The sequence below is a fragment of the Lagenorhynchus albirostris genome, chromosome 10 (assembly GCF_949774975.1).
Source record: "Lagenorhynchus albirostris chromosome 10, mLagAlb1.1, whole genome shotgun sequence".
NCBI classification, from domain to species: domain Eukaryota; kingdom Metazoa; phylum Chordata; class Mammalia; order Artiodactyla; family Delphinidae; genus Lagenorhynchus; species Lagenorhynchus albirostris.
Window position 1 is genome coordinate 94644495 of NC_083104.1, and position 27900 is coordinate 94672394.

The window sequence follows — 27900 nt, forward strand, 5'->3', positions numbered from 1 at the left end:
TTCTCTTATTTCTAGTCCCCCAGTGGAAAGCCCTATTTGTATCAGGTGTAAAATTGAACAAGCTGGTTCAGGAAGCAGCCTAGAACTATATCCACCCAACCCACTGAACCCCAGAGAGAGAATGCGGCTATATGCAGTGTAGGAAAGGAGACTTGGGGAGCCAGTACCGTTGCCTCCAAGTGCCCGAAAGCATGTGTGTTAAGAGGAGTGAGGCAGCTGCAGAAAGAAAAGAATATGACCAATGGGTGGGAAATGCATGGACAGAGATTTCACTTCAACAGAAGGAACAGCGTTTAAAGTCAGGCTCTTCCACCATGGGACAGGCTCCCTAGAGGAAGTTAGAGAGACTGTTTTAAGTGCTTTACTTATATTGTTTAATTCTTACAACTCCCCATCTTATAAAGGCAGAAAACACAGGGGAAGAGAATAAGTGACTTACACGAGGCTATGGGGCAGTAAGTGGGAAAGTCAGGAGGAAACCCTGGGAGACCTCTACACACTGCATCCAAACAGCGAGCATGGTGCCTGGGCCAAAGTGAAGGTTCACCTGGTGACTATCATTACAGAGGCAGCATCATATATGGCCAAGAGGGAGCTCTCCACAGCCATCTGTCTGACATTACGCAGGTAACTCAAGTTCTCTCTCGTGTTCTCATCTGTGAAATGGGCATAGAAATGTCCATTTCATAGGGAAGCTCAAAGATTAAATGAACGAACACACATAAAATGTTTAGAAGAATGCCTGGCTAATAAGTGTGTCACAGATGTTAGCTAACACCATATAAAGATGCACTAGGTTATGAATACACACGTAAGTGTTTAACGTATTAATATGACATACTGCTTTGCCTGTGTCTGTAATACCCACTCATAGGGGCAATCACTCAAGAAGAGTCCCAGCTCAGTAATGAGGCACCTTTACCCACCACTGATGTCTTCTAGCTGCACAGTCTAGTAGAAAAGTCCACTTATTCGATTGCTTTGTGCTTAAGCAAACCACAGTGCCTAGGTATATAGGTCCTCAATTCTACTGGATGATGGGAATTATTCTACAGGTGCTTATTCTCCCTAGAAATCTTCCTCTCAGCTTGAACCTTTAGTCGAGTGAAATTTCTAAGACTTTGATGAGTGAAAAAGAGGGGACCATAAAAGCAATCCTGCAGAAGAAATGGAATATTTTCCACGGACTTTTTCTACAGGGAGCTCTTCAGAGACACTCAAAACAGATCTGAGGATGGAGACTGAATTCTTGCACGGAAATCCGTGGAGCCGGGGGCTGCGCTGTCCTACCTGGTGAGCTTGGTGCCGATCTGCTGCCTCAGCTCCAGCCGTTCCTCGTCCGTCTGCCTCGGAAGGATGTTCTTTTCTTCCAGCTCTCGCTTGGAGGGCCTGTTGCTGAGTTTGATGGCTAAGGAGTCCTTCCTGCACACCTTCATGGCCAGGGAGCCTGCAGGAAGGGAGACATGAGGTAATAAGGCTGTCACCAACCTGCTCGGGCTCCCCCCAGGGACAGCCGTGGACCACAAGGTGAGAGGCGGGGAGACAGATATAAGAGCCCAACACCTGAGCGTGGTCAAGACCTCGGTCAAAGGAGGAAAGCTACAGTATGTGACTTTCATACAGTTCCTGCAATCAGCATGTCCTTTCTACCTCGCGGTATGCTGGGCATGTGCGGGGCACATGGAGAGCCTGTGATTGGATCTCTGCTCCCCAGGAACTCCCCCCACAATGTGGGCAACATCACAAAGGAGGGGAGGACAGACTGCGGAGTGCAAAACAGAATGCAAAGGGCGGAGGAGGCGCGGCCGCCACGTGCAGGATAAGTGAGGCCAACAGGCAGCAGGCCGGTGGGCATCTGCGTCTGTGGACGCTCAGAGGTGAAGGATAGGCGGGGGAATCACAGGAAACAAAAGAGATCAGCTACAGTGGGGCTGGAGCGTACAGGCAAGTAAAGTTGGGCAAAGTGGGGTCCGTGTGGGGTGGGAGAGGGGGCAAGCTCATGGAAACAGGCAATATTCTGGGTCTGCTTTTCCTTTTATTTCCTCACATCTGGAATAAATCCATGATTCTCAATCAGGAGTGATTTCTGCCCCCACCAGGGACATTTGGCAAAGTCTAGAGACATTTTTGGTTGTCAAACTCGAGTTTGCTGGGGAGGGTGCTACCGGCACCCAGTGGGTAGAGGCCAGGGATGCTACCAAACATCCTACAGTGCACAGGGCATGACACGCCATGACAAAGAATTATCTGGCCCAAGATGTCACTTGTGCCAAGGTTGAGAAACCCTGGTATAAAGCGTTCCATTCTCCGGGCAGGAAACAGTGAGCAGAGGCTGGGCAACAGCTCCTTCCCTCACGGCCCATGTGGGCCTTCGGCTGCCCCTCCAGGGTTCTCTCCTCAACACCAGGACTATTTCCATCACTCAGGTTTAGCGAGCTGTCTGAGGCCTGGTGAGTTGTGAGGCAAGAGGAAGAGACCGGGAAGCAGCAAGTCTGGGGGGCTCCTTTGGACCTTATATAGTAAGTACTTATCTTCCTTCTTTTGCCACTGCTTTTAGAACGTGGGTTTTGGAATGAGACACAGGCAGCTTCAACTCTCAGCACTGCCACTTAGTAGACGTGAGTCTCTGGGCGAGTCCCTTACCTCTCCATTTTCTCCCCTCACCTGTAAAATGGGGCAGTAGTTTATGCCCCTGAGTGTTGTAAGATGTAGATGAGGATAAAACCTTAGCACATCGTCAGGCACACAGTCGGTAAAAGGTTGCTATCATATAAGTTCATGCATTAAAAAGCTGATCACTGAAATTTAAGTTCAGTGGTTGAGGTATGCTTAAAAATGAATTGGTTCCATATACAATGGTTAGTATTTTTATATATTTTGTAGACTGGAATTGAATTTTAAGGTGCCTCCCCTCCTTGCTTTTTTTTTTTTTTTTTTTTAATTGATGGGGTGTTGCAGCCCAAGGGAAGCCATCAAAGAAAAAAAGAGACATCTAAAAGAGGCGAGAGATGGAAGCACGATGCTGTCATTTTTAGAGCTCTGAGGCTGTTCAGAGGACAGTTACCCTTTCATCTTACTAATGAAGAAACAGTAACCTCGGACCTCAGATTAGAACCCACAGAGGTGGGCAGCTCTTCCCGCCAGCCACACCCCTTCCACCCTCAGCGAAGAGTTTAGATGCACCCACTGGTATACAGCGAGCTGTCGTCGTCCTCGTCCTCTTCCCCTTCTCGTGTGTACAGGCAAGAAGAGTCTTCGTAGTCTGATTCATGAGGCACATTTTCTTTATTGTCATCACATTCAATCACAACAGTTGGCACTTGTCTTATTTCCGGAAGGCCCAGAGGTCCTGCTTTTGTGACACTGTCACCCGAGTGCAAACCAGAGCTGTGGTAAGAAGTAGAACAGGGTACCCGCTGCTCAGAGCTGTTTAAAGAGAAAAGAGCACATTTATTCTGGCTAACGTGTCATATTAAATGCATCAGAACCTTTTAAAAACTTAGCCATTATGTCCTAAGAGACAAAAGGTCTACTGGGCAATTCAAGTCTCATTCCTCACCTACCAGCTGACTGTTTTGGGGCAGCTGAGTTACTGGATGCTGGTAGCAGCACAGAATAGGAAATGAGAATTCTACTGCCCTGCGGATGGACGGTGGTGACGGTAGCACAGTAATGCGAATGTACGAGAATGCCACTGAACTCCATACTTTAGAGCGGGGAAGATGGTGAATTTCATGTCCTGTGTATTTACCGCAATTTAAAAAATAAAAAGTTTTAAAAATAAATTTAACTCTTTTTATTTCTGGTTAAGAGCAACAACCCCAATGGTCAAAGGAAGGTTCATTTACAACCCACATGTCTTAAAGGAGTAAAAGGTTATAACTTGATGGTGAAGTGAGAGACCCAGGAAAGAAAGAGACAATACATGAAGCTCCAGCTTTCAAAGCTATACAGCATGACCGGTAGGGGCTGACTGAAATGTCACGGATGGAGATGCAGAGAAACAGAAGAGGTGGGACCATCAGGCTGGAGACCCACGCGTGACATCGGGGTGGACGTGGGCAAGGACGACTCAGACCAAGTTCTCTCCCAAGGACCATGTCAGACCCTCAGCAGACACAGGCAACGCCAGTCTGGTTTTTCAGCAGGTCAGTGTTCCCAGCAGCAATGATGATGATATTTTTGGTTTTACCTCTTTAGTTGAGCCAACTCAGATAAAAAATATTTTTTAATTAAAAATGATTTGGGGACTTCCCTGGTGGCGCAGTGGTTGAGAGTCCGCCTGCCGATGCAGGGGACGCGGGTTCGTGCCCCAGTCCGGGAAGAGTCTGGGAAGATCCCACATGCCACAGAGTGGCTGGGCCCATGAGCCATGGCCGCTGAGCCTGCGCGTCCGCAACGGGAGAGGCCACAACAGTGAGAGGCCCGCGTACAGCAAAAAAAAAAAAAAGATTTGCTTCTTAATAAAAGCCACGTGAGTTTCATTGTAAGAAAATCAGGAAATGTGTATTATCAAAAATAAAGAAAATTAGTTATTTTCTTATTAGAGTCTATCCAAGGTTCCTACAGCAAGTTAGAATCCTTTTTATGACCGGCTCTGAATGAAGTCCAGCAAGAATAATGGAGCCTGAAACACACAGTTAAATTTTATAACTTTTTTCCAGATGAACTTCAAGTGGAATTTATGTCTTTCATTTAAGGAATTTCTAAACATAGGAAACTGAATGCATTTTACCATCCAACAGTGTTTGACGTGTTAAGAAACGGAGTGTGAGGCTATGCTGTCTAGCAATAATTTTACGTTAGAACATCTTATCCAAAAGAAAACTCTTAAGGACACGTGAATGCATGCTAGGTCTCCTTTAAAACTTTCCTTACATTTTATTTTTTTTTAAATGTGTCTGATTTCTAAATCTCAGCTTTTCATTTCTTTTTTTAAAATTATTTATTTATTTTTGGCTGTGTTTGGGGCTTTGTTGCTGTGCACAGGCTTTCTCTAGTGGCGGTGAGCGGGGGCTACTCTTCGTTGCAGTGCACGGGCTTCTCACTGCAGTGGCTTCTCTTGTTGCGGAGCATGGGCTCTAGGCGCGTGGGCTCAGTAGTTGTGGCACACGGGCTCAGTAGTTGTGGCGCACAGGCTCTAGAGTGCAGGCTCAGTAGTTGTGGCGCACGGGCTTAGTTGCTCCGTGGCATGTAGGATCTTCCCAGATGAGGGCTCAAACCCGAGTCCCCAGCCCTGGCAGGCAGATTCTTAACCCCTGCGCCACCATGGAAGTCCCTCATTACACTTGATTGCTATGTCTAATTTAAATTCAATTCACTTTCTTCCTTCCATTGTTTCCAAAGGGCTGTTTTTCTCTTTGTATTTTTCTCATAAGTCTTTAGTGGCACAAATGGCAAATCTAGTTGACACATCATGAGCTATGGTGTTCAAGGAAATGAACTAAATCAACTTAAAAAAAAAACTTCAACCACTGAATAAGATTAAATCAATCACATGTTTATAAAAATGCAGCATCTTAATTAGACATTAGCAGGTTAGGGGGCTCATTTCCCACCTAGTTTAATAGGAATGGCAGTGAGAACAAGAAGGTGGAGTACAGAATGGATGGTCTCGCATGACAAATCCAAGAGCTGGCTGAAAGGTGACGGACTACACCACCTCCCGAGGCGGCCCTTCCATCAGACGACGACACCGGGCTCCAACCGCGCTTGGGTTTCTACACTGGGTATTAAGGGAAGTTGGTGTGGAAGAAGCAAAACTGTAACTCCATGGCCCCTGTTTTGCCCCACCCCTGCTCCCTCCCCTCCCCGCCATTTCTAGTTTAATTATTGGCTCCAGTGAAGGCAGGGCGCTGGGGATACGACAAGAGCAAGAATGAAAAGAAGCCAATAGCTATTCATGTCTGGTGGGAAAAGTCTTTTGAGGAAATAAAAGTTGGAAACTAGAAAGCACAAGAATTCCTTAAGGTGGACAGCTCCAACCTGCCCGAGAGGACAGAGAAAGGAGAAATACTATGCAAAGAAAGATAAGAAACTCAGCTTCCCAAGTAGTCTATGATAAAGAGGAGACTGTGATTTCTCCTCTCTCAAAGATCTACCGGGAGGGGCTTCCCTGGTGGCACAGTGGTTAAGAATCTGCCTGCCAATGCAGGAGCCATGGTTCAAGCCCTGGTCCGGGAGGATCCCACATGCCGCGGAGCAACGAAGCCCATGCACCACAACTACTGAGCCTGTGCTCTAGAGCCCACGAGCCACAACTACTGAAGCCCACGTGCCACAACTACTGAAGCCCGCGTGCCTAGAGCCCGTGCTCCGCAACGAGAAGCCACCGCACCGCAGTGAAGAGTAGCCCCGCTCGCCACAACTAGAGAAAGCCCACGTGCAGCAATGAAGACCCAACGCAGCCAAAAATAAAAAAAATAAAAATAAATAAATGTATTAAAAGAAAAAATGATCTACGGGAAGTGTGAAACCCTGAGAAGAAGGGGCTTATAAGGCAGATCCCTCAGCCCCTGGGGCAGGTCCTGCATATAAGACTGCCCGCCTTGGAAAATAGGGACCAGTCATAGAGACCAGCGACTGCCTGGTTGGGGCATCACAGCAACAGCTGAAGACCTTGCCTGGTTGATCCGGCCAGTCTAGCATGTGACAGAATGTCCAGTTTCCATAAGGACGAAGAAAGTGTTTTCCAGCAAGCTGGGTGAATCCACCAAAAGGGTCTTAACAAATATTCTATTGATAAATATACGCCAACTCTGTGTTAGGAAGAATGCTGAGAAGGAGGAAGACAAATACCAGATGATTCCACACATCTGGTAGCTCTGGAGGACCACAGGGTAGCAAGCAAAGACACAAGGGGAGAGAAGAGTTGGCTGGGAAGGAGGCCGGAAAGGTTCTGATGGGGCCTCGGTATGAGCAGTCAAGACACAGCTCCACAAGTTCAAGTTCCGTCACTGACTCTCTCATGACACTGGGCAGATTATTAACTTTTCTGAGCCTCAGTTTCCTTGGGTGAAATTGGGTCAACGGTATCTTTTTAGTAGGTCTGGTGCACGTGTGTCCCACTGGCATGGCCTCAAGGGAGCCCCTCACTTGTTATTTATAGAAAGGGCCCTTCAAGTGGTTTCCAAACATTCTCCGTTTCAGTCTGTCCTCCAGACTGTCGTCAAAGCAACTTTCGGAAACTCAGATGTAGCCATCTCATCTGTTAGAACCCTGAATGCCTGCCTCGGCTACAAAACCAGTGCTTCAAGAGTGACACACATGGAAAATTCAAAAAAATCCACATTACAAGCTATATTATTCACAGCAAAGAACTAAATCAACTGAAATGTAGCCGTGTCTTACATCTGGCCTCCACCGCTGGTGGTAATGGGCAGGAAGGGGGACACCAGTCCAACAGTCTTAGTAACGCTGGTTTTCTAGAATGGAGTTGTCACTTAGAAGACCTGCTCTAAATAAAAGGTGTCACTGCTAGAGGGAGAACCGTTAGCCTGGAAGCAGTAATTCAGACACAGCCTGACATGCAACGCCTTGCATAATCTGACCTGTATTATTCACCCAGCCTTGCAACCCCTCCACACCTCTGTCCCCATACAACTCACCCTTCGTTCACATGCAACAATGCGCTGCACACTCTTGGCCTGGGATGTGAAGGGATCTCACCTTCACCTGGTTAATTTCTATTTATCTTTCAATACTTGCCTTGGGCAACACTTTGCCTAGTTTCTCAGGAGATTCCACAATTGTGGAAATTGGGAACATCTGTTTGCTTACTAGCTTCCTCTCCCCAACCAAGCAGTTGATGCCTCCAGGGGCAGGGACCATATCTTCTTCATGTCTGTAGCAGGGGCCTGACACCATGGCTGACACTAAGTGGACACTCAGTTATTGTTTATTGTTTTTGCTGGAAGAAAGATGGGCTGGAATCACTGACATCTAGGTGCATTTTAAGTGGTTGACGAGTCATACTCAAAGGGTATTAGTGCAGAGATCATTCTTTAATTTTCAGGGAGTATTTTCAGTGTATTGTATTTTCAGTGTCTATTCAGTGTATTGTATAGGTGCCCCTGACTTGACTGACACTTTTATTAATGGCTTAGTAACAGAATCAAATATGTGGAAGAACTAAGGCAGAAAAGGAAAACAGTAAACATTTACTGAATGTGTTGCCCACTGTTCTGGAGACTTCCACATCTCATTACATTGTTATAGCAACCCTGCAGGAGAGGTGTCACTATCCTCGTTTTATTAAGCAGGAAATGGAGGCTGTGAGAGGGTAATAGGCCCATGAGGGCGTAGGTAGTAAAGGGAGGAGCTGGAATTTGAAGCCACTCTATTTCAATATGCTGTATCCAAACACTGAATTGTGATACTTGTAAGATTGTGTACTTTGGTTAAACACAAACCCCACTAACTGTACACATGCAAAGTGAGGAACACATCACACTTTGTCCACAACATGTGTACAAAACGGGTATCATGACTTTATAAATATTTTAAATCTTACTAACCAGGGTAAGTTAGAGTGTCCTTTCCTGCCACAGTCAGGCCATACCTGGGGCACTGAGTTTAAAGGACGCATCTTAGACACTGGGTTTAGAAAAGTCAGGATGGGAAAAGAACTCAGCTGTTTACCTATTGTCATGGTGACTTTTGTACCAAAATGGTTGAGAGGTTGCAGCAGAGCCTCAAATATTCACTACCCAGTTATTTTACAGAAAAAGTTTTCTGACTCCTCGTCCAAACCAATGGCTTCTAACCTGCATCATCCCACACTCCTTAGCCATATTTGATGTCCACTTACGCTATTATTTACTTCGTATTTTTAAGTCAACACTTAAAAAAAACTCAAATACTAATTTAGCCTCATCTTAAGCAACAATATCTTCGTAATCACTGGTTTTATGTTAAGTGTGTGTTTACAACTTACGTTAAAATAAGTACGTGTCCATTAAAACTTTAAAAAAGCTCGTCTTAAACTCACTTTGGGTACCACCAATGACGTATATATCACATTCTGGTTAAATGTTGGGCCAGAGTCTCTCAGCCTCGGCATGGCTGACATTTTGGACTGGACCCTTCTTTGTAGGGGGGGCTTGTCTTGTGCATCGTAGGCTGTTTAGCAGCAAACCTGGTCTCTACTCACTAGATGCTAGTGGCATCTCCTCCAGTGGTGACAACCCAAAATATCACCAGATATTGCCCAATGTCCTCCGAGGGGCAAAACTGCCCATTTGGGAACCGCTGGCCTGGAGTATGCATGACAGCTTTGCCACCTGCTGCATCTTCAGAGTTGTACCACCTGAGTCTCTTCACATGCAACTTGGGTATTAACTCTCGGGAATTTGCAGTATTTGCTGAAGGATGAACTGCCCAGATCTCATCTCCTAAGTTCCTGACCTGCTGTAGCTCAGGTTCCTGCTCTGGGGCGGTACCAACGAGCTGACACCATGACAGTTCCGCTGAGCATGTTATCTGTGCCACGGCTCTAGTCCCTCAGCAGCTACTCCATTAATGCAAGAGCTCCAAACCAATTCGAGGGAAGCAGCTTTTCTCATTATGTGGCCCAGATCAGTGATGTACAAAATGACACTCCGGTGGCCCGGAAGAGTCACCACATCTTCCAGAGTACCTGTCCAAGTCCCCGGGGAAAAGATGACTCACATAATCAGATCCATTCTAGACCATTCACGTCAAAACTCTTCAGAGATTAAGCACTGAGTTTGCGTGGAATTCAAACGGATCTCATCGCATGGGGGTTGTGGTCACTGTACCTCTTCCAGGTGGGTGAGCAGGAATTAAAACCGCAGGTAAACGTGGAGACCCTCATCCTGACCTCCTAGGCGGCGCCTCCCTAGCTCTTCCTGGATCGCTGCACATAATGGTGAAAAGAGCTAACACTTTAAATGCTCACATAGTGCCAGGGATGGGTTCACTTAAGCCTAACGACCACCACCCTATTAGACAGGTACTACTGTTACCCTCCACTTCAGAGAGGAAAAATGAGGCACGCAGCCACGGTCACAGCGAGAGGGGTGCAGGCATTACTGAACTCGGGCAGTAGGGGCTGTAGAGCCTGAGCTCGCACTGGTGTCATCTGGACAGAAGCAGAGCCCTGAAATGGATTCAAAACTTACTCTTTTTCCAGAACCTTCTCTCTTCCTCACCACCACCCAGTCCTCTCTCTACTGCTGTCAAACAGTTCCAGTCATATAATTCCAATTGAAAGACCTTTGAAGGGTCTCACTGTCAACTGGATAAACCTCACCCTCTTTGGAATGGACTAGGGAGCACCTCACCGTCTGGCCCCATAATTCCTCCCTATCTGATCTGTTGCCATTCTTTACCGCGCACCCAGTGTTCCAGCCGCCAGGCCACCTGTCGCTTCCCGAGCACGTTGTGAGCTTTCCTGCCATCCCCCCACCTCAGAAATAGCCCCTCAGAGTTTGACTGGAGCAGTCCACCCACCCTCAACGAGAGCTCCAATGCCATTTCTTTTGAGCAGCCTTTTCTGATTTTTCAGTGGAAAACAGTCCCTTCTCTGTGCTTCCACAGCTTCCATTCCCACCTGTTACAGCATCTGTCACGTTATGTTACAATCACACATCTAAGCATTTATCCCCTGCCCCCATGGACTGTAAGCCTGTCAAAGACAGAGCCTGATTATTAATTCTCTTCATATCTCAGCCCTGTTTTTGTGCACGTTTTGGGAACTGATGGAAAAGTCAATCAAATATTTGAAGTCTCTAGTAATCAGAGTAGGCCATAATATACTTAGCATCTTTTAATTCACTAAAATAATTATCCCTGACCCTTAGATAGTCTTGCTGTGTAGGGAAAATATCCTATGAAAGGAGAATTAAAGCTGTGGAAATAGTGATCTAGAGTTCTTCCCAAGAAGATAATCCCAAGAGATAAGGCACAGATCTGTGCAAGGAAGAATGCCAGGGTACCCGCGTGCCTTCCATCCCAGGACGGTGTGCGTACAGACGTAACAGAGACAGCTTAACGTCAGCACATTTCCTAACTCTACGCTCTCAGGCCACTTCAGTTAAGACTGTCCAGAGTTAGGCTGCTTTGTAAGGTGAGGTAGTTGGGCTAGATAAGATCTAGAAGGTTTCTTCTTGTATGACATTCTATGATAAATTTAAATTAACACCAAAGGTCCTAAATTATTGTCCAGCGAGGGGGCGGGGGGGAAGATGAAATTCTGTTCCCCATCTGGGTCGCTCCAAATGATGTAATTTTCCTGAGAAATGAAATAGGGATGAACATGCAAAAACCTGAGAGCCCTCCGTAACATTTGCAAGATGTTGGTCACTTGCACCACGTTGGAATATTTCCATTCTAGTAATTAAATACACCAGGGGGCTCCACAAATCAGGACAAAGGAGCAGGCCATCTTTCAAAACAGCAACAATAGTTAACACATAGGGTCCTGTATGGGTCCTATCAAAGTACTTCGTCAATGTTCGTTATCTCATTTAATCTTCCCAAAAACTTGCAAAGTTAGGAAGGGTATTGTTATTACCCTGATTTTATGGATGAGGATGTTACATTTCTGAGGAAATAAGTGATCACTCAGTTGTGATCACAACAGGGATATGGACGTGGGTTTTCTCCCTCCAGGGCCTGTGTCCCTTCCATTAACCACACTGTCTTCTCCCAAAGAACCCTCAGGGCCGTTATTTTCTTGTATATGGACATGCTGACTATGAAATGCAATTGGTACCACAAATTAAAAAAAAAAACATGGGAATATAATAATTATCGAATAACAAAAAGCAAGGACAACAGATGTTCACAGAACTCAGCTCCTTTTTTGCTATGAATTTTGCTGGGAAGAGCCCCAAGGTTGGAGACTCTGATGGGACACAGAGACAGGTTTGAACTCCTGACTTGGGTGGTACATCCGTGTTTGTGTGAGTAGCCCGTGGCTGGGGGCGAGTAGGCTGCAGAGAGAACAGGATACAAGAGAGAGCGGGGCAGAATAATCACGAGGCTGGATAGTCTAGTCTTGCGTAATGGTGCGTCACCAACAAGAAGAAGAAGGGATGCAGTGGGTTTACTGTGGCCACATCAGTGACGTAGTTCCCCGAGGACAGAAAGGTATCACCATCATAGGTGATGCCCACTCCCCTGCTTTATATTTTCTTCAGTGTATAGACGTATATACACAGCATATAATATATTCATTAGTGTATCATCTGTCTCCTCCACTGAAAGGTAAGTCTGTGAGGATGTCAACTTTGTTCTGTCCTGCTTTCTCCCCAGAGGATGGAAGTGCCTGAATGTCTTCCTTCATGAAAAAAAATGAGTAAACCAGGAAGAACAGACAGAAGTTTACCTAAAACAGGACGCCTGCCATTTACAAGAGACACACGAAAACAGGATTCAGAAAGTTTGAGAGTAAAATGCCAGTCCTAAATCAGTAAAAAGCACTCATTTCAAACTCTCTTTGCCTTCACTATGTCCCCATGCCATGCCAGGGAAGTGAAAAGCCGTATCCTCTCTCCTTGGTCCTGTCTCCAACAAGAATAACATTTAATGCGTCTCCTTTTTGGAAAACTCTTTTTTTTTAATTTTTTAAATTCAACTCTCCTTTTTGACTCTGCTAAACCAAGTAGGAGAGACATAAATTGAGAACACAACGGCACGCCTCAGTTTCCCTCCCCCTTCACCGCATTTTCCTATCATCTAAACAGTCACATGTTTCTAAGAAATCCCTAGACTTTGAACATTAAGAGACTGTTTTACCTTTCCTGTTCGTTACTGGTGAGGGAGAGGCAGCTTATTTTTTAATAATTCATCAAGAGATGAATGCAAGACATCTACAACAACTCAGGGTCAGTAAACAGCTGGCTGCCTTCCAAGGGAGCTTTATAACCATCACTGCATCTCCATCACATGATAATAGGTAGATGGAGCATCGTGACCCATCCCTGGGCATGGGGTTACCCATGATCAAGCACCTTTGATACTCTGCTAGGAAATCAGGGGCAGGTTCTGAAATTAAAAATTCCTATTTTAAATCCTTCCTCTTCCTTGAAAATACATGGGAACCGTTTCACCACCATTTTTAAAGAAAAACGTGTCATAAAGGGATACTGCTTTCCCACATATGATTTCAACCGCACCTATTGTTTAAAAAAAAAAAAGAAGACAATAATCTCTTGAAAGGACAGAGAACATTTATTACCCTCCAATATGATGCTGAAAATGAAATTAAACAGGGACAGCTTTCGTCATTCTGACTGCAGAGTTATAAAGAGAGTTTTCAGAAAGGAGAGGGAACAGTCAGACGTTTTCTTCTCGGAGCCCGAAAACGTGTGAGAAATTATGCTACAAATTGCAGCGCCTGCGGCTGGAAAATGACGGAAGTAACCTCTGACACCCAAGAAAACAGTTAATCAGCTTCATTTTAGGAAAGCAGGCACACATTGTGCGCGCTATCACAGCCTTCTGAGATAAGAAACTCAACATTGGAGCCTTTGTGTGTTTTTTTTGTTGGACCTTAGTCAGCAGGAAATGATGCCATTCTATATATAGACCAGGGGACTGAGCTTCCCTGAGTGGAGGATGTGTTTTGAGCTTCTTTTTTTCCAGCCATGGTAATGCATGTAAATTAGTTCACGCACATCCCTGTGTCTGTCCTTCCAGGGACCAATGACCCACACTTCTGAAATAGTGTCTGGGGTCAGGATGTGATGAATGAAACCGTAAGACACCCAGAATCTCACCAACAGCAACCTCCATTTCTGATGGAGGAACCAAACAGTGGTGGCTTTTCCACAGGCCTTTGTCCCTAGACCTCAGCCAATGTCCTAGGTCATGCTCGGCTGGATGTGATGCCAGGAGGGCACGATGTGGAGTGAGGACCATGTTTGGGTCCAGCTGGGCCGCTCACTAGTTGAGCATCTTGCTCTTTTGGTTCTTCATCAGGTAAATGGAGAGACCTTTCTACCTACCTCACAGCTGCTTACAAGATCAGAGGATAATGCTTTGTAAAACGTCAACGTTGGTAGTTGCTGTTTTAGCAAAGGATGTACTTAAACACCAGCAACTTATCAGAAACCATTTATTATGGATGTTATCCACTAGTTTATTAAAACACTTCCTTTATTTTTTATTTTTGGTTCTTTTTGGGGGGTTGTTTTGTAATAATTTTTTATTTTGTAATAATTTTAGCTTTACAGAAGAGTTGCAAAGAAAGCACAGATAATTCCCATATACCTTTAAGCCAGCTTCCCCTCATGTCAACATCCTTCATGACCATGGTATATTTGTCAAAACCGAGAAGCTAACATTGATGCCACATTGCGAAACACTTCCTTTCGCTTTTTAACTTTTTTTTTGGCCGTGCCACGTGGCATGCAGGATCTTAGTTCCTCGACCGGGGATCAAGCCCAGGCTCCCTGCAGTGGAAGCAACAAGTCTTAACCACTGGACCACCAGGGAATTCCCTAGCTTTTTAAATATTTGTGGTCTGCAAAATCTTTTTGGCCAAGGGTTTCCAAGAAGATCAAAGCATCTCTACTTATTCACTAAGCAAGGGCAGGGTTTCTACTCATGTACACATAGGAATTCAGGGGCAGATTCCCCCTTATAAAAATACATTTCCTTTTTTATCCTCTTAAGACTTTGAAAGATGTCAGTGGTTCATCTAGTCTCATTTTAACCTTCTTCTGACCAGGTGGCTCACCAGCCTTGCAGGGGAGGACCTGTCTTGCTCAGGGTGACATTACCTTGTTCTGAAATCTCATTCTGCCTCTTAAAGCAGCAGTTAAATTGCAAAACAACAGCTACAGGCAGCCACTTACAGATGATAAATACCTGCTGTAAAATCCAAGTACTGACCTAAAGTGAGACATTGCTAACTCCGGCCTCAAAGGGTCAGGGACAAATGTCTCACCAGAATTGGAGGAGATGTTGAAGAGACGGTCATCGGTATAAGAAAGAGAATCTTTCCCTGGAAACACATGTCATTTGAAAATACATGCCATTTGCTCTACGATGAACAAAATACCGAACTTCCTCAAATAAATGTCATTTCACAAGCAAACAACATTTAGCTATTCAGAGGTTCATTTTTCCTCCGGTACCAAGGCACAGCTACTCATCATCATGAACTCTGATTTGCAGGTGGAAACACTGACATAAACCACTGCGGTAATTACATCAGACTGTTAAAGCTAGAAGAAACCCCAGGGACCATCTAGTTCAGGACCGAGAATCCTTCTTTAGACTTTCCTGTGACCCTGAAGGCCACATAAAGTAACTGTCACCCCAAAATGTTTTTATACTAAGATTATAAATGAGCTGTCATCTTTGAAAAGTCTAAAGATAATTATGGAATAACAGAATTATTAAAGATTGAAGGGGTTTGCGGGGCTACTGATTTCAATTTCTTCTGTCCAATGCTGAAATTGTTCCTTTTTCAATAATCTTGACAGGTAGTAATTTAATCCCTAGCTAATGTAAGCAGTACTCAGTAAGTGTTGGCAAGAGTTCAAGATGGTTCTGGAAGCCTTTCTGGTTCTGGTTGACCATTGTTGGTCTGGACTATCTGTATTAACACCAATGTATAGCTAACTTCCCAGGAGACGTAAAACCACTCTATTTCTATAAACATTCACATTAGAGATCACTTCAGTATTACTGACATGGAGTTACAGGGTTGGACAGGACATCAGCAGACAATCTCACCTGTAGGGTTTTTCTTTAGGAAGCCTACAAGTAAACCATTTGGGACAGCTGCTAGCCTGATCTTTTCAAAAGATCTCTTGTATTCTCTCCAATGGTTCCCAGGCTCTTCCTTACATCAGATCACAATCTTCTGTCATTTCTCTCATTCTCTATAATTGTCCCTCTAAAAAGCTGGAGAGTAACTGTCAACTTCCTGCCTCTTCTTCCTAAAAATCTCATCACCTGTTTGGAGACAGTGTATCATTCCTTCCTCTAATCTGCCTAGAATATTCTCTCATCCCTTTTCTCCGTCTTCTCCTGGTTCTTTCTATCTTTGAGATTTCAGTTTAAATGCAGCTCTCCAGAGAAGCCCACCTACCAGCTGACCCCCTGCTGTGCTCTCCCCTCCCCCCAGCTCCCTTGCTGGCACTGACTCGCCCAGGTCACACTCCCAGCAGACTCTAGGCCACACCGAGGGCAGCCGCCCTCTGTGTTTTGTTCACCGCTGTATCCCCAGTGCCAAGCACAGAGCCCCATTCAGAAAAGGTGCTCGATAAAAAATTGTTGATGGACCTTCCGGTTGCTAAGGAAACACCGATACTTTCCTTTTTCTTCGCTGGGCCTGTTTTTCACTCAAGGTGTATAAATCCTTAGCCTCAGCGACTGCATGAAATTTTCTCCTGGGATTAAATTTTCTCCTGGCAAATGTCACAGCTTTTCTAATCTAACTGTTCAGGGATTCTGGGATAGGAAAAGGTAGAAGAAGCATGAGTTTATCAGAACTGTAATTTATTTGTCCACTTTTTCTTTTTTTTTTTTTGGTACACGGGCCTCTCACTGTTGTGGCCTCTCCCGCTGCAGAGCACAGGCTCCGGACGCGCAGGCTCAGCGGCCATGGCTCACGGGCCCAGCTGTTCCGCGGCATGTGGGATCTTCCCGGACCGGGGCACGAACCCACGCCCCCTGCATCGGCAGGTGGACTCTCAACCACTGCGCCACCAGGGAAGTCCTATTTGTCCACTTTTAAGGCTCATATGTAGGAAGTAAATTTCTCTCTCTAGGATTAAATGTATGATACTTAAACCAAAACCCAGTGAGTGAAAATAAAACACATTAAAAATATCAATTGGCTGTTGATATACCTAAATGATAATAGTGACACAAACTCAATATTTGGCTTTTTTAGTTTAAACCCGGAGATTTCAATTATTCTTTCCATGTGGCCTTACCTGCTTTACTATCTAATACACACCCTCCTAATAGGCACAACTCTGCCTAGGGTGTCCCACTCATTCTCCTGCCCCTTCACCCCGCTGTTCCCTTCTTCCAGACCTTGCTGTAAAAACCTGAAAGTTAATTTTAGTTTCAGGACAAGGATGCTGAACGGTCAATGATAAATCTCTACAACTCAACAATTTGCTGGAGGAGCTACAGACGATCGTTTTCCCCAACTTTATCACATATGCTGGCTATGCTCCAACAGGATTAAATGAAGAGACGGTGAACTTCAATGGGAAGAGTTCGTAATCAAAGTTACAGCATCTTCAACTCTAGTTTGACATGACAACAAGCAAAGACCTAGGGTTAAGTTTAAAGGATGAACTTTTTTCTTTGCTTCTAATATCTGCAAAAGCAAAACAAAACGGGCACAACTGAGCAACGGGCTGAGGAGCGTACCCACTGCTAGAGCCTATTTGCATCATTAAGGGAGTTTCCAATAAAACATCAGAGAGGAAGGGGTGGGGGAATGAGTGAAACAGGTGAGGGAAATTAAGGGGTACAAACTTCCAGTAACGAAATAAATGGGTCATGGAGATGAAATGTACAGCGTGGGGAATATAGTCGATAATCATATTATATCTTTATACGGTCAAAAGGTACAAACTTCCAGTTATAAGATAAACAAGTACTAGGGATGTCATGTACCACACGATCAATATAATGAACACTGCTGTCTGTTCTGCATAAAAGTTTCTTAAGAGAGTAAATCCTAAGAGTCCTCGTCACAAGGAAAATAATCTTTTCTCTCCTCCTTTTATTTTGCACCCATATGAGGTGAGGGATGTTCCCTATACTTTTACTGCGGTCATCGTTTCTTGATGTATGTAAGTCAAATCATTAGGCTGTGCACCTTAAACCTATACAGTGCTGTATGTCAATTATATCTCAATAGAACTGGACCAAAAAAAGCATTAATTATGCTCACAGATTAAAATACCTTTCTATTTCAAAGATCATAAGAACTTTTTTTTTTGCTGTACGCGGGCCTCTCACTGTTGTGGCCTCTCCCGCTGCGGAGCACAGGCTCCGGACGTGCAGGCTCAGCGGCCATGGCTCACGGGCCCAGCCGCTCTGCGGCATGCGGGATCTTCCCGGACCGGGGCACGAACCCGTGTCCCCTGCATCGGCAGGCGAACTCTCAACCACTGCGCCACCAGGGAAGCCCCATAAGAACTTTTGATAAAATTCATTTAAGAAATGTTTACTGAATATTTCGTATATCATGGGTCCTGTGATGAACTGGGGGGGCGGGAGTCGAGTGGGAAGGCAAGGATGGCTCCTGCCCACATCTAACAGAGAATACACCAAGAGACGCACAACAGGACGCAGTGGGTGCAAGAGGAGGATGTGCAGGCAGAGCTTCCTCTGGGAATCTGAGAAGCGATCACAAGAGGATGTGGTATTTTAATAAAGTCTTGAAAAATAAGCAGAACTTTTCTTTGCAAAATGGGGTGAATTCCAGACAGAGGGAATCATTCAAAAATTTTAGGATCATGAGCAAAATTAATACAAAAGGTTAAAGACACGGTTGCCGCACGATCAACACCACTTAATATTTACATAATGTGTGTCTTGTGAGAACTCAAAGCTCAAAAGTGAAAAAGAACAGCAGAAGCAACCTAAATATCCATCAGGACAAAGTGGGTTAATAATAAGGAAATACCATAGCAGCTACCAGGGGCTCTACATTCATTCTTCATTCATTCGTTCATTCATTCATTCAAAGTGGTTCTCACCCTTGCAGACTGCACCTTCTACTAGGTAAGAAAGAGCAACAAGGAAAGTAAAAGGCAAACGTAGAATGTTAGATGGTGAAAAATGTACGAAAGAACAAAGGGGGACTGGGGAATAGGCTGTGTTGGGAGGAGAGTTGTGATTTGAAATAGAGCAATCAGGGAGGGCTTCACTGAGGAGGTGACTAGAGACTCAAAGAAGGTGAGGGAGGGAGACTTTAGGATACTGGAGGGAAGAGCAGTCTCAACTGAGGGAACAGCCAACGCAAAGGCCCTTTGTCAGGAGGATGCCTAGCATGTCCAGGCCTTGTGGTAGGAGAGAGTAGCAACGTGGAGAACAGCAGATGTAGTCATGGGGCTGACAGGGGCCCAGGCCGTGGTGGGCTTCTGGGCTGAGGCGAGGACTTTGCTTTTTACTCTCTGTGAGCCGGAAAGCCAAGGAGCGCTTGTGCACGTTGTTATGGACTGAACTCCACTCCCACCCAATTCGTGCTTAAATGCTAATCCCCAGAACCTCAATATGTGACTTATTCAGAGGTGACTATGTTAAAGGAGTAATTCGGTTAAAATGAGGTCAGCAGGGTGGGTTTTAACCAAATGACTAGTGTTTTTATCAGAGCAGGAGATGAGGACACAGACCCGCAGAGGAGAGACCGTGTGAGGACACAGGGAGAAGACAGCCATCTGCAAGCCCAGGACAGCGGCCTCAGGAGAAACCAGCCCTGACAGCACCTTGACTGTGCACTTCCAGCCCCCAGAACTGTGAGACAGTAAATTCCTGCTGTTTAAGCCCCACAGTCTGCGGTACTTTGCTATGGCGACCCTAGCGAATGAATAGAGTCATGATCAGATTTTCGTTAAACCTCATCTCTTTGACTGTCATGTTAAGGACAGACCGAGGGGGCAGGAGTGGAAGCAGCAGACCAGGTAGCAGGGACCCGGCAAACCAGGTGAGGGACCACGGGGGCTGAGACCGCAGGGCGGCAGGAGCACGTAGGAGGTTGCCCAGCCTAGACAGATTCTCAGACCTCTTAGGACCTGCTGACCCCTCAGCCACAGGGTATGAGAGAAAGAAAGGTGTCAAGGGTGACCCCGAGATTTCTGGCGGGAGCCACTGCAAGCATGAAGTCTCCTGTCATTGAGAAGGGAAAGACTTGTCTGAAGTGCATTTCCTTAAGACTCTTCCTGGAATTCTTTCAGGGTCCACACGTGTTCACACCCCGCCTTCATTTTACTAAGACGGAAACCAGAGCACCCAGAACTGATCAACGGAACTAAGATGGGAAAGAAAGTTAGTGTCTGATCAGGATTTTCAGTCTGAATTCCAGGATGGACGCCACCTAGATCACAGAGCTGATTGCAGACATTAAAAGTAAACATCGAATAATATATTTCTTTTCAAGTTTGAATCATTTAATTGACTAATGCCTTTGAACGGGACACATTCAGAGCTTTTTCATGTGCTCGCTCAGGCTTCAGGGCAGAGGGAATGGATTGTACAGACATATCGAAGACGTAAAAATTTATAGAAATATATGTATATTTCTCTAATAGTTTAATGGAAACTAAAAATCAGAGGCCTTTGTTCTCTCCATTTGTAGCAAGTCAAGCTCATTTACCCCAGAGGACGAAGAAGGGTTGCCTCTTACACATCCTCCTTTCTTCTTTGGACCCTGTCTCCACCCAGTAGAGCAGCAAGCTCAGAAGATTCTGAGTATAAGGAGGTCGCAGAACGCTTGGCAGAGAGGGGAGGGAAAGGGACACAGAAGGCTGGCTCCCTCCCACCTCCAGCAGTGCCTGGATTCCTAGAGGCTTTGACCTGCTCCTGGCTCCCAAGGGCCACATTAGGAGCTCTGAGCAGAGCCGTGCTTACTGACTGTCCTCTTTCCCCGACTTACTGGGCACGTACATTACATGTCGCAGCATCATCTCTCCATCACCAAACGGGCAAGGGAAGAGAACACTGGTTTGCAGCAGCAGGGGGCAGGGCTCTCATACCACACCCCCATGCCTCCCAGCTCTTCTTCTGGGATGGGCTCAATCTCTCTCCTTGGTGGAGAAGCAGCAGCTAAGAGTGAGGGTCCTCGCTAGGCTCAAGCCCGAGTCCCTGTTGAAGAATGAGGACCAGGGCAGAAGGGGTGGCCCTGCGAGGCAACCACGCTGCTGTGGAAGGAGGCCCTAGGGCCACCCCTGTGGAGTCACCTCCAAAGAAGATGTGACTCATCAGTGAAGAGAAAATAAATGAAGATGATCGAATTCCAGGAAACCGACATGAAATTTCCAACAAGATTGGATCCAATCTGTTTGCAATATGCCTTTTAGGGGAACTGAAGGTCAATTCTGTGTGTTGAAGAATTCTGCTTAACATTCACTGTCATTTACTGGACACTTACTGTATGCCATGTAATAAGACGACTGATGTAGACTGTCACTTGTTCCTCACAAACAACCCCGACGAGGTTGGGGGTGTTATTACTATCCCTGTTTTAAAGATGAGGAATCAAAGGCAAAAAAGACGCGGCATCTCTGAGACTGAAACCCTGGCAATTAGAGCCATGATGCAGGGGCTGCCTCCAGATTGGCCATGCTGCCTCGTGACTTTGATAAACACGGAAGCTGGTCTCTAGTTCCCTCCTTCCCCCCAAATCTAGCGGGCCAGTGCTGTAACTAACTAATGTGATCCTTCAATGTCATTAAGTAGGGTCAGGTTAGGTTAACAGTTAAGAACGTCTTCATACAAGTCAAAACAGATTTAGAGTAATCTTGGGAGAGCAGGAACAAGACGGTAAAGGATCTAGAAACCATCTCAACAGACGATTCCATGAATTTGGGATTATCAGCCTGAAAGAGAGAAGCCACTAGATAAAGGGAACAGTAATTATTTTTAAAGATTTGAAAGCCTCTCACAGGAAAGGAAGATTAGAAATAAGACTGGGACAAGGGATTACAGTAAGTAACACTTTTCACTTAACATAAGAAAGAACTTCCTAGTAATCAGACCTTCTGGACAGTGGGGCAGGCTATCTTGGTACCTAGGGAGGGTCCCATTCCCACAGAGACCAGAGGACAAATCGTCAGAAAGGCTACAACAGGCAGCAGGCTGGCTGCCTTGGTCTTAAAGGTCCCTTTCAATTACAAGATGACTATTCATTCAAATTTATAGTCCAAAGTCAGGCATTCATGCTGTTAAATTCATCATTCGATTTTTGCATTACCCACCATGTTTCACCAGGATCAGACCATGGGTCTGGACTAACACCCTGTAGGGCACGAACGTTCTATGAGATCTCAGGTTCTCTGCGGGCAGAATGCCTGTGCATTCAGTAATGTTCCTTCCTTCTTGCGGTGCTTTTTGGGGTCACTGGAAATTGTCAGGAGAAAAAAGAAATCATCCTTTCTGGATGAAACTTGGCCAGAACAAGAGTGAAATCATGTTGACAGGTAGGAGGGAGAATTTCCAGGTAGTAAAAAGAAAGGTGACATCACTGGAGACAGCGGCAGTTCCTGCACTAAACTGAAAGGTGGCCTGTTCTGCTCCCAGATCCTTCCAGGACTCCTGGAAGACGACGTGGATCCTCAGAAAGATTCTCAGTCTTTGTCTGGCAAGGAGACCTCGCTTTCTCTGTAGGGCTATCTTTTTTTTTTTTTTTTTTCCCGGTATACGGGCCTCTCCTGTTGTGGAGCACAGGCTCCGGACGCGCAGGCTCAGCGGCCATGGCTCACGGGCCCAGCCGCTCCGCGGCATGAGGGATCCTCCCGGATCGGGGCACGAACCCGCGTCCCCTGCATCGGCAGGCGGACTCTCAACCACTGCGCCACCAGGGAAGCCCTCTGTAGGGCTATCCTGATGATATAGGCATTAATTCCCTGTGTCCTGGCTGGTTCACCAGAACAACACTATGCCTTGGCCTACCGTTGGTGGGGAGGGAGACAGGAGGTAAGGAGGGTCTGGGGGTGACACAAAGCACAGGAGATCGCCTTGGCTCAGCTGCCGAGACCATGCTGCCGTTCTTCCAACCTCCTCCACCTGCAACATCCCGATATCGCCTTCCTTTCCTTGCCCATTTGCTGTCTTTGATTCATTTCAATAAAGAACCTGACCCAGTGGAGGTCCAACAGACCTATTCATTGGTTTACACTCGACTGAAATATTCTGTAAATACACACGGAAATCACTGAACTGAGGAATATCACATAACTCATTGGTTAGTACTTTCAATGGAAACTTTAAATGGCATGTTTTAGGTGCAAATGTATTTAGCAATATCCTACTAATATGCTCTCATGAGTATCTTTTTCAGATGCTTATTAACTGGGGGTTACAGGAGACGTGAGGGCAGTAAATGACATTCACTGCTAGCTGTCTTTAGGAAAGCGGCTGTGCTATAGTCAAAGGAGTTCTGGATTTGCAGGAGGACAATCCAGGCTTGATGGCTTGGCCGTTTGACTTACTACCTAGGACAGTGCTTGGCAAAATGTCTATGGGGGTAAGGCCAGCACTATCGAAGTCTTAGAGGAAAACATAGGCAGAACACTCTATGACATAAATCACAGCGAGATCCTTTTTGACCCACCTCCTAGAGAAATGGAAATAAAAAGAAACAAATGGGACCTAATGAAACTTAAAAGCTTTTGCATAGCAAAGGAAACCATAAACAAGACGAAAAGATAACCCTCAGAAGGGGAGAAAATATTTGCAAATGAAACAACTGACAAAGGATTAATCTCCAAAATTTACAAGCAGCTCATGCAGCCCAATAACAAAAAAACAAACAACCCAATCCAAAAAATGGGCTGAAGACCTAAACAGACATTTCTCCAAAGAAGATATACAGACTGCCAACAAACACATGAAAGGATGCTCAACATCACTAATAATTAGAGAAATGCAAATCAAAACTACAATGAGGTATCACCTCACACCAGTCAGAATGGCCATCATCAAAAATCTACAAACAATAAATGCTGGAGAGGGTGTGGAGAAAAGGGAACACTCTTGCACTGCTGGTGGGAATGTGAATTGGTACAGCCCCTATGGAGAACAGTATGGAGGTTCCTTAAAAAACTACAAATAGAACTACCATACGACACAGCAATCCCACTCCTGGGCATATACCCTGAGAAAACCATAATTCAAAAAGAGTCATGTACCACAATGTTCATTGCAGCACTATTTACAATAGCCAGGACATGGAAGCAACCTAAGTGTCCATCATCAGATGAATGGATAAAGAAGATGTGGCACATATATACAATGGAATATTACTCAGCCATAAAAAGAAATGAAATTGAGATATTTGTAGTGAGGTGGATGGACCTAGAGTTTGTCATACAGAGTGAAGTAAGTCAGAAAGAGAAAGACAAATACCGTATGCTAACACATAGATACGGAATTTAAGAAAAAAAAGACATGAAGAACCTAGGGGTAAGACAGGAATAAAGACACAAACCTACTGGAGAATGGACTTGATGATATGGGGAGGGGGAAGGGTAAGCTGTGACAAAGCGAGAGAGAGGCATGGACATATATACACTACCAAACGTAAGGTAGATAGCTAGTGGGAAGCAGCCGCATAGCATAGGGAGATCAGCTCGGTGGTTTGTGACCACCTAGAGGGGTGGGATAGGGAGGGTGGGAGGGAGGGAGACGCAAAAGGGAGGAGATATGGGAACATATGTATATGTATAACTGACTCATTTTGTTATATAGCAGAAACTAACACACCATTGTAAAGCAATTCTACTCCAATAAAGATCTTTAAAAAAATTGTCTATGGGGAGGGACCAGTTTTGTTGGTCGGTTGGTTGATTTACATACTTTAATATTTAATCCATCACAAACTGATGCTTTCAAAAATATAATAAAAATGCAAAACAAATAAAACCCCTTTTTATCATAAGACGAAAAATTATCCTGTCAAATTGTTATGAAGGTATCTAAAAGCTTGTTCTCAATTTCTGTACAATTTCTGCAGATGGGCACCAAGTTTGAGCGGCTGGCATTGGGGAACTCAGCCTTCCTTAGTTTCTTGGCTGACTCAAGTCTCCCTAGGTGGTGTGAGGATCAAGATAATAACAAAGGTATGTATTCATAATAGACTACGAACTGCCATCCAGATTGTAAATTACGACTGTCCTCATTAACAGTAAGGGTAGTTGGAAATGATGGCAATGGCCAAATACATTTCGTTTTTCAGTGAAGGGAGATATTAACGTGAACCTATCAAGTCAGAATTCTTAGTGATAACTTCTCTTGGAGTCATTAATTTTCCAAACATAGAATACTTGGCTGACACAGACGGAGGGAAAAGCCACTGAGAGTCAGGAAACTACAACAGAAAGCTCTCGGCTGTGTCCATCTCGCCCCTGGCTCTCTGCCCGGTGACCGGCTGCGTGCTTTCCAGGCTGCAGTTTTCCTATCTGGTCTGCAGGACCCAGTTAACTAGACTAGGTTGGAATCACATTGGGAAATCTCAGCCACCTCTTGGGCACAAGCGAGGTGGTATTTGAACGCGTGCGCACGCGCACGCGCGCGCACACACACACACACACACACACACACACACACGCAAGCGATCCAGAACCAGCACGAGAGATCTCCCTGGGTGGTGGGGAGTCACGGTCTCCGCTGCAGGCCTGCCCTTGGAATACCCTTGGCAGTTCTCCCTGCAATGCTACTGGACGGAGATTCTGATGAAAGAGGGGACTTCACCAGTTGTTGGTAAATATCTGAGGCTCAAACTCGTATAATCAGACTACGTCTGCCGCTTCCTCCATCGGCAAGAACGAGGGCGTACCTCTCCACCTTTCCCTCTGTTATTTCACCACCGCCCCGCCAGCTCTCATCTCTTCTTATTCTACATTCACATTGTTTTTTACATCATGAAAGTAATATACACAAAGTAAAAAATTAAGCAGTACAGAAAGATACAAAATATAAAAACAAAAGATTTTCTCCCCATCTCCCTGCCCTAGGGGTTACCTCATTAATGATGATGTGCACCTGCTTCCAAACCACGTTAAGGTCTGCAGAAGCACGATAGGTACGATCTATCTATCCACCCGCCCACTCACGCATACTCAGATGTATACATACGCACTACTTTTTCTTTTTGATAAACGTGACTGTTCTATAGTTTGGCAACTGGCAACAGTTTTTTCTTCCATACTGTCCTTGACATTCAGATTCCGGTCTGATTTTACCTTCACCACCCCTCCCGAATCCCACCCCAAGTGGGTGTGAGCCCTTGCTGGCGCTGGTCTGCTCACTCCTTGGTCATGGCCGGAGCGCCAAGCCCTCCTCTCCTGCCCTCACCCCTTCCCTCCGTTACCTTTCCAGCCTCTGCATGGTCATGGCCAGCGTTTTGTTCAGCTCATCTATCATCCTGCAGCCCGAGGGGTGCATGGGGAGGGAGCCGGTGGCGGCAGGGAGGTGCTGGCTGAGGCTGCCGTACTGCAGCTGGTGCTGGATCTGGGAGGGCAGGACGGTGTGGTGGTGCTGGGCCCCGCCCTGCTGGCCGCTCTTCTGGGCCGCGTAGGACGCCAGCGAGAGGTCTGGCCCCCCCATGGGCATACAGATCATGACTTTCTTTGGAGGTAGCGGAGGCGACAGCTTCACTGGCAGACAAGGCAATTTCACAGGGGCGCCAGGATCTGCGGCAGAAGGAGGGCGAGAGGCAGATGTGAGTTTGGGGGCATCAGAAAAAACGTAGCACAGCACGGGTGCCCACGCAGGGACCGTGGTCCTGGAGGCGGGCCCCTGAGATGAAATGCTTCAACCGAAGAACCGGCAGGTGAGCGCTGCTCCACAAGCACCCAGCAGCTCTCACTTCCTGCTCGAAGCACGCTGCCCCCCAGGGCCCTCAGGGACCCAGGTGTCGGTGGCGTGTGTCACACAGCTGCCAGGCTGGAGCTCACCAGCAGAAAGGGGGAACGCGCTCTTCTGCTCATGGAAACCCAAGCACCTTCAAAGAGACCTTTGCTAGGACATGTGCGACGCCGACAACTGCGCCACTGTCACGTGGACATACCCTCTCGGCTGGCGCTTTCTAACAGGCACAGGATTAGCAGCCAGCCCTGGGTTCAAGTCCACGAGGAGTGTCTTCCTCCAGCGGTGACTTTAATGCCACCAACCTTAATTCCCTCACGTGGGGATGCTCGTCCCACCGGAGAGGAGGCTTTCTAGGATTCGTGGTCACAGAGAGGGCTCAGATGCCCCGTGCCGGGCCTCGGTGTGAGCACGGTGGCTGGGCTGACCACTCCCGTGGCATCCACGGTGGGCTCTTCCCACTGTCGGGAGGCTCCGACAGGCACTCTGGGGGCCTGATGGTACCTGCACCCACCCCACCCCTTGGTTCCGTGACGGTGGCACTGAAACTTCCCAGAGATGCTCCAACTTAAGGGGGGCTCCAGGTCAGACAGACCAGCCCTCAGGGTGTCTCTGGGCTGCCCCTGTAGTCCCCTGTCTGGACTTCACATTCCTAAAAATCACCTAGCCCTGGGGACTGCGGGTCCATGGCTGAGTCCTGCGGGCTGTAGGCCACCTGGGAGAAGCCGGGCCAGAGGGCAGTGGCAGGCGGGGCGTGTGTGTGACCTCACACCCGCTGTCCATGCCGGGAGCACTGCAGGCTCCTGCCTCTTGGTCTCTGAGGCCTTCGACTTTTTTCCAACTATCTGCCTGAGTGTGGCCTTCTCCAGTTTGACAGCCTCAGTCCTGCCAGAATGACATTCTTTTGGCACAAATCTGACCCTGTTGCCCTCCAGTTTGAAACCTACCAATGGCCTGGAAATAAAGCCCAACTTCCCGACACATCATCAAGGCCTCTTTGTGTCCCCACTTTATCTCTACAGAGTCTGTGCTGGTTCCCCCGGCTAGAAATAACCTTGCCTGTTGCACCTGAAAAGCTCCTTTTCTCCTGGGACACGGCCTGCTTTCCTCCTGTGGGTTTGACTTCCTTGCTGACCCACGCTCAGTCTCCCTCCTCAGCTAAGTCCCTGGCTGGCCTTTGTCCCTCACATGCTCAGAAGGGCTGCTGTGTCTCCACTGGTGGCCTCGAGGCTCTTCACCTCCACAGATTTCCTCTCCTGTTTCACAGAGAAGCCCAAGGAGGGCGCTCCAGGCCCCTCCTTCTCTTTGGATCGGCCTTCTTTTCTCCCCATCACCCCAGGTAACCACCCTCACTCCTGAACTGCTGGG

The 27900-nt window shown here is 46.4% G+C and overlaps 1 protein-coding gene across 8 annotated transcripts in view; it reads right to left on the reverse strand.

Moving 5' to 3' along the window:
- The window catches only part of PHACTR1 (phosphatase and actin regulator 1), a 302874-nt gene that overhangs the window by 39693 nt on the left and 235281 nt on the right, over positions 1 to 27900 (reverse strand). For all 8 annotated transcript variants that reach the window (XM_060163677.1, XM_060163681.1, XM_060163682.1 and 5 more), the window contains 3 exons: positions 26036 to 26357; positions 3188 to 3426; positions 1291 to 1447 (listed from right to left, as the gene is read on the reverse strand). In XM_060163677.1, coding sequence (XP_060019660.1) covers positions 1291 to 1447; positions 3188 to 3426; positions 26036 to 26357 — 718 coding nt within the window. The remainder of the gene's footprint in view (positions 1 to 1290; positions 1448 to 3187; positions 3427 to 26035; positions 26358 to 27900) is intronic.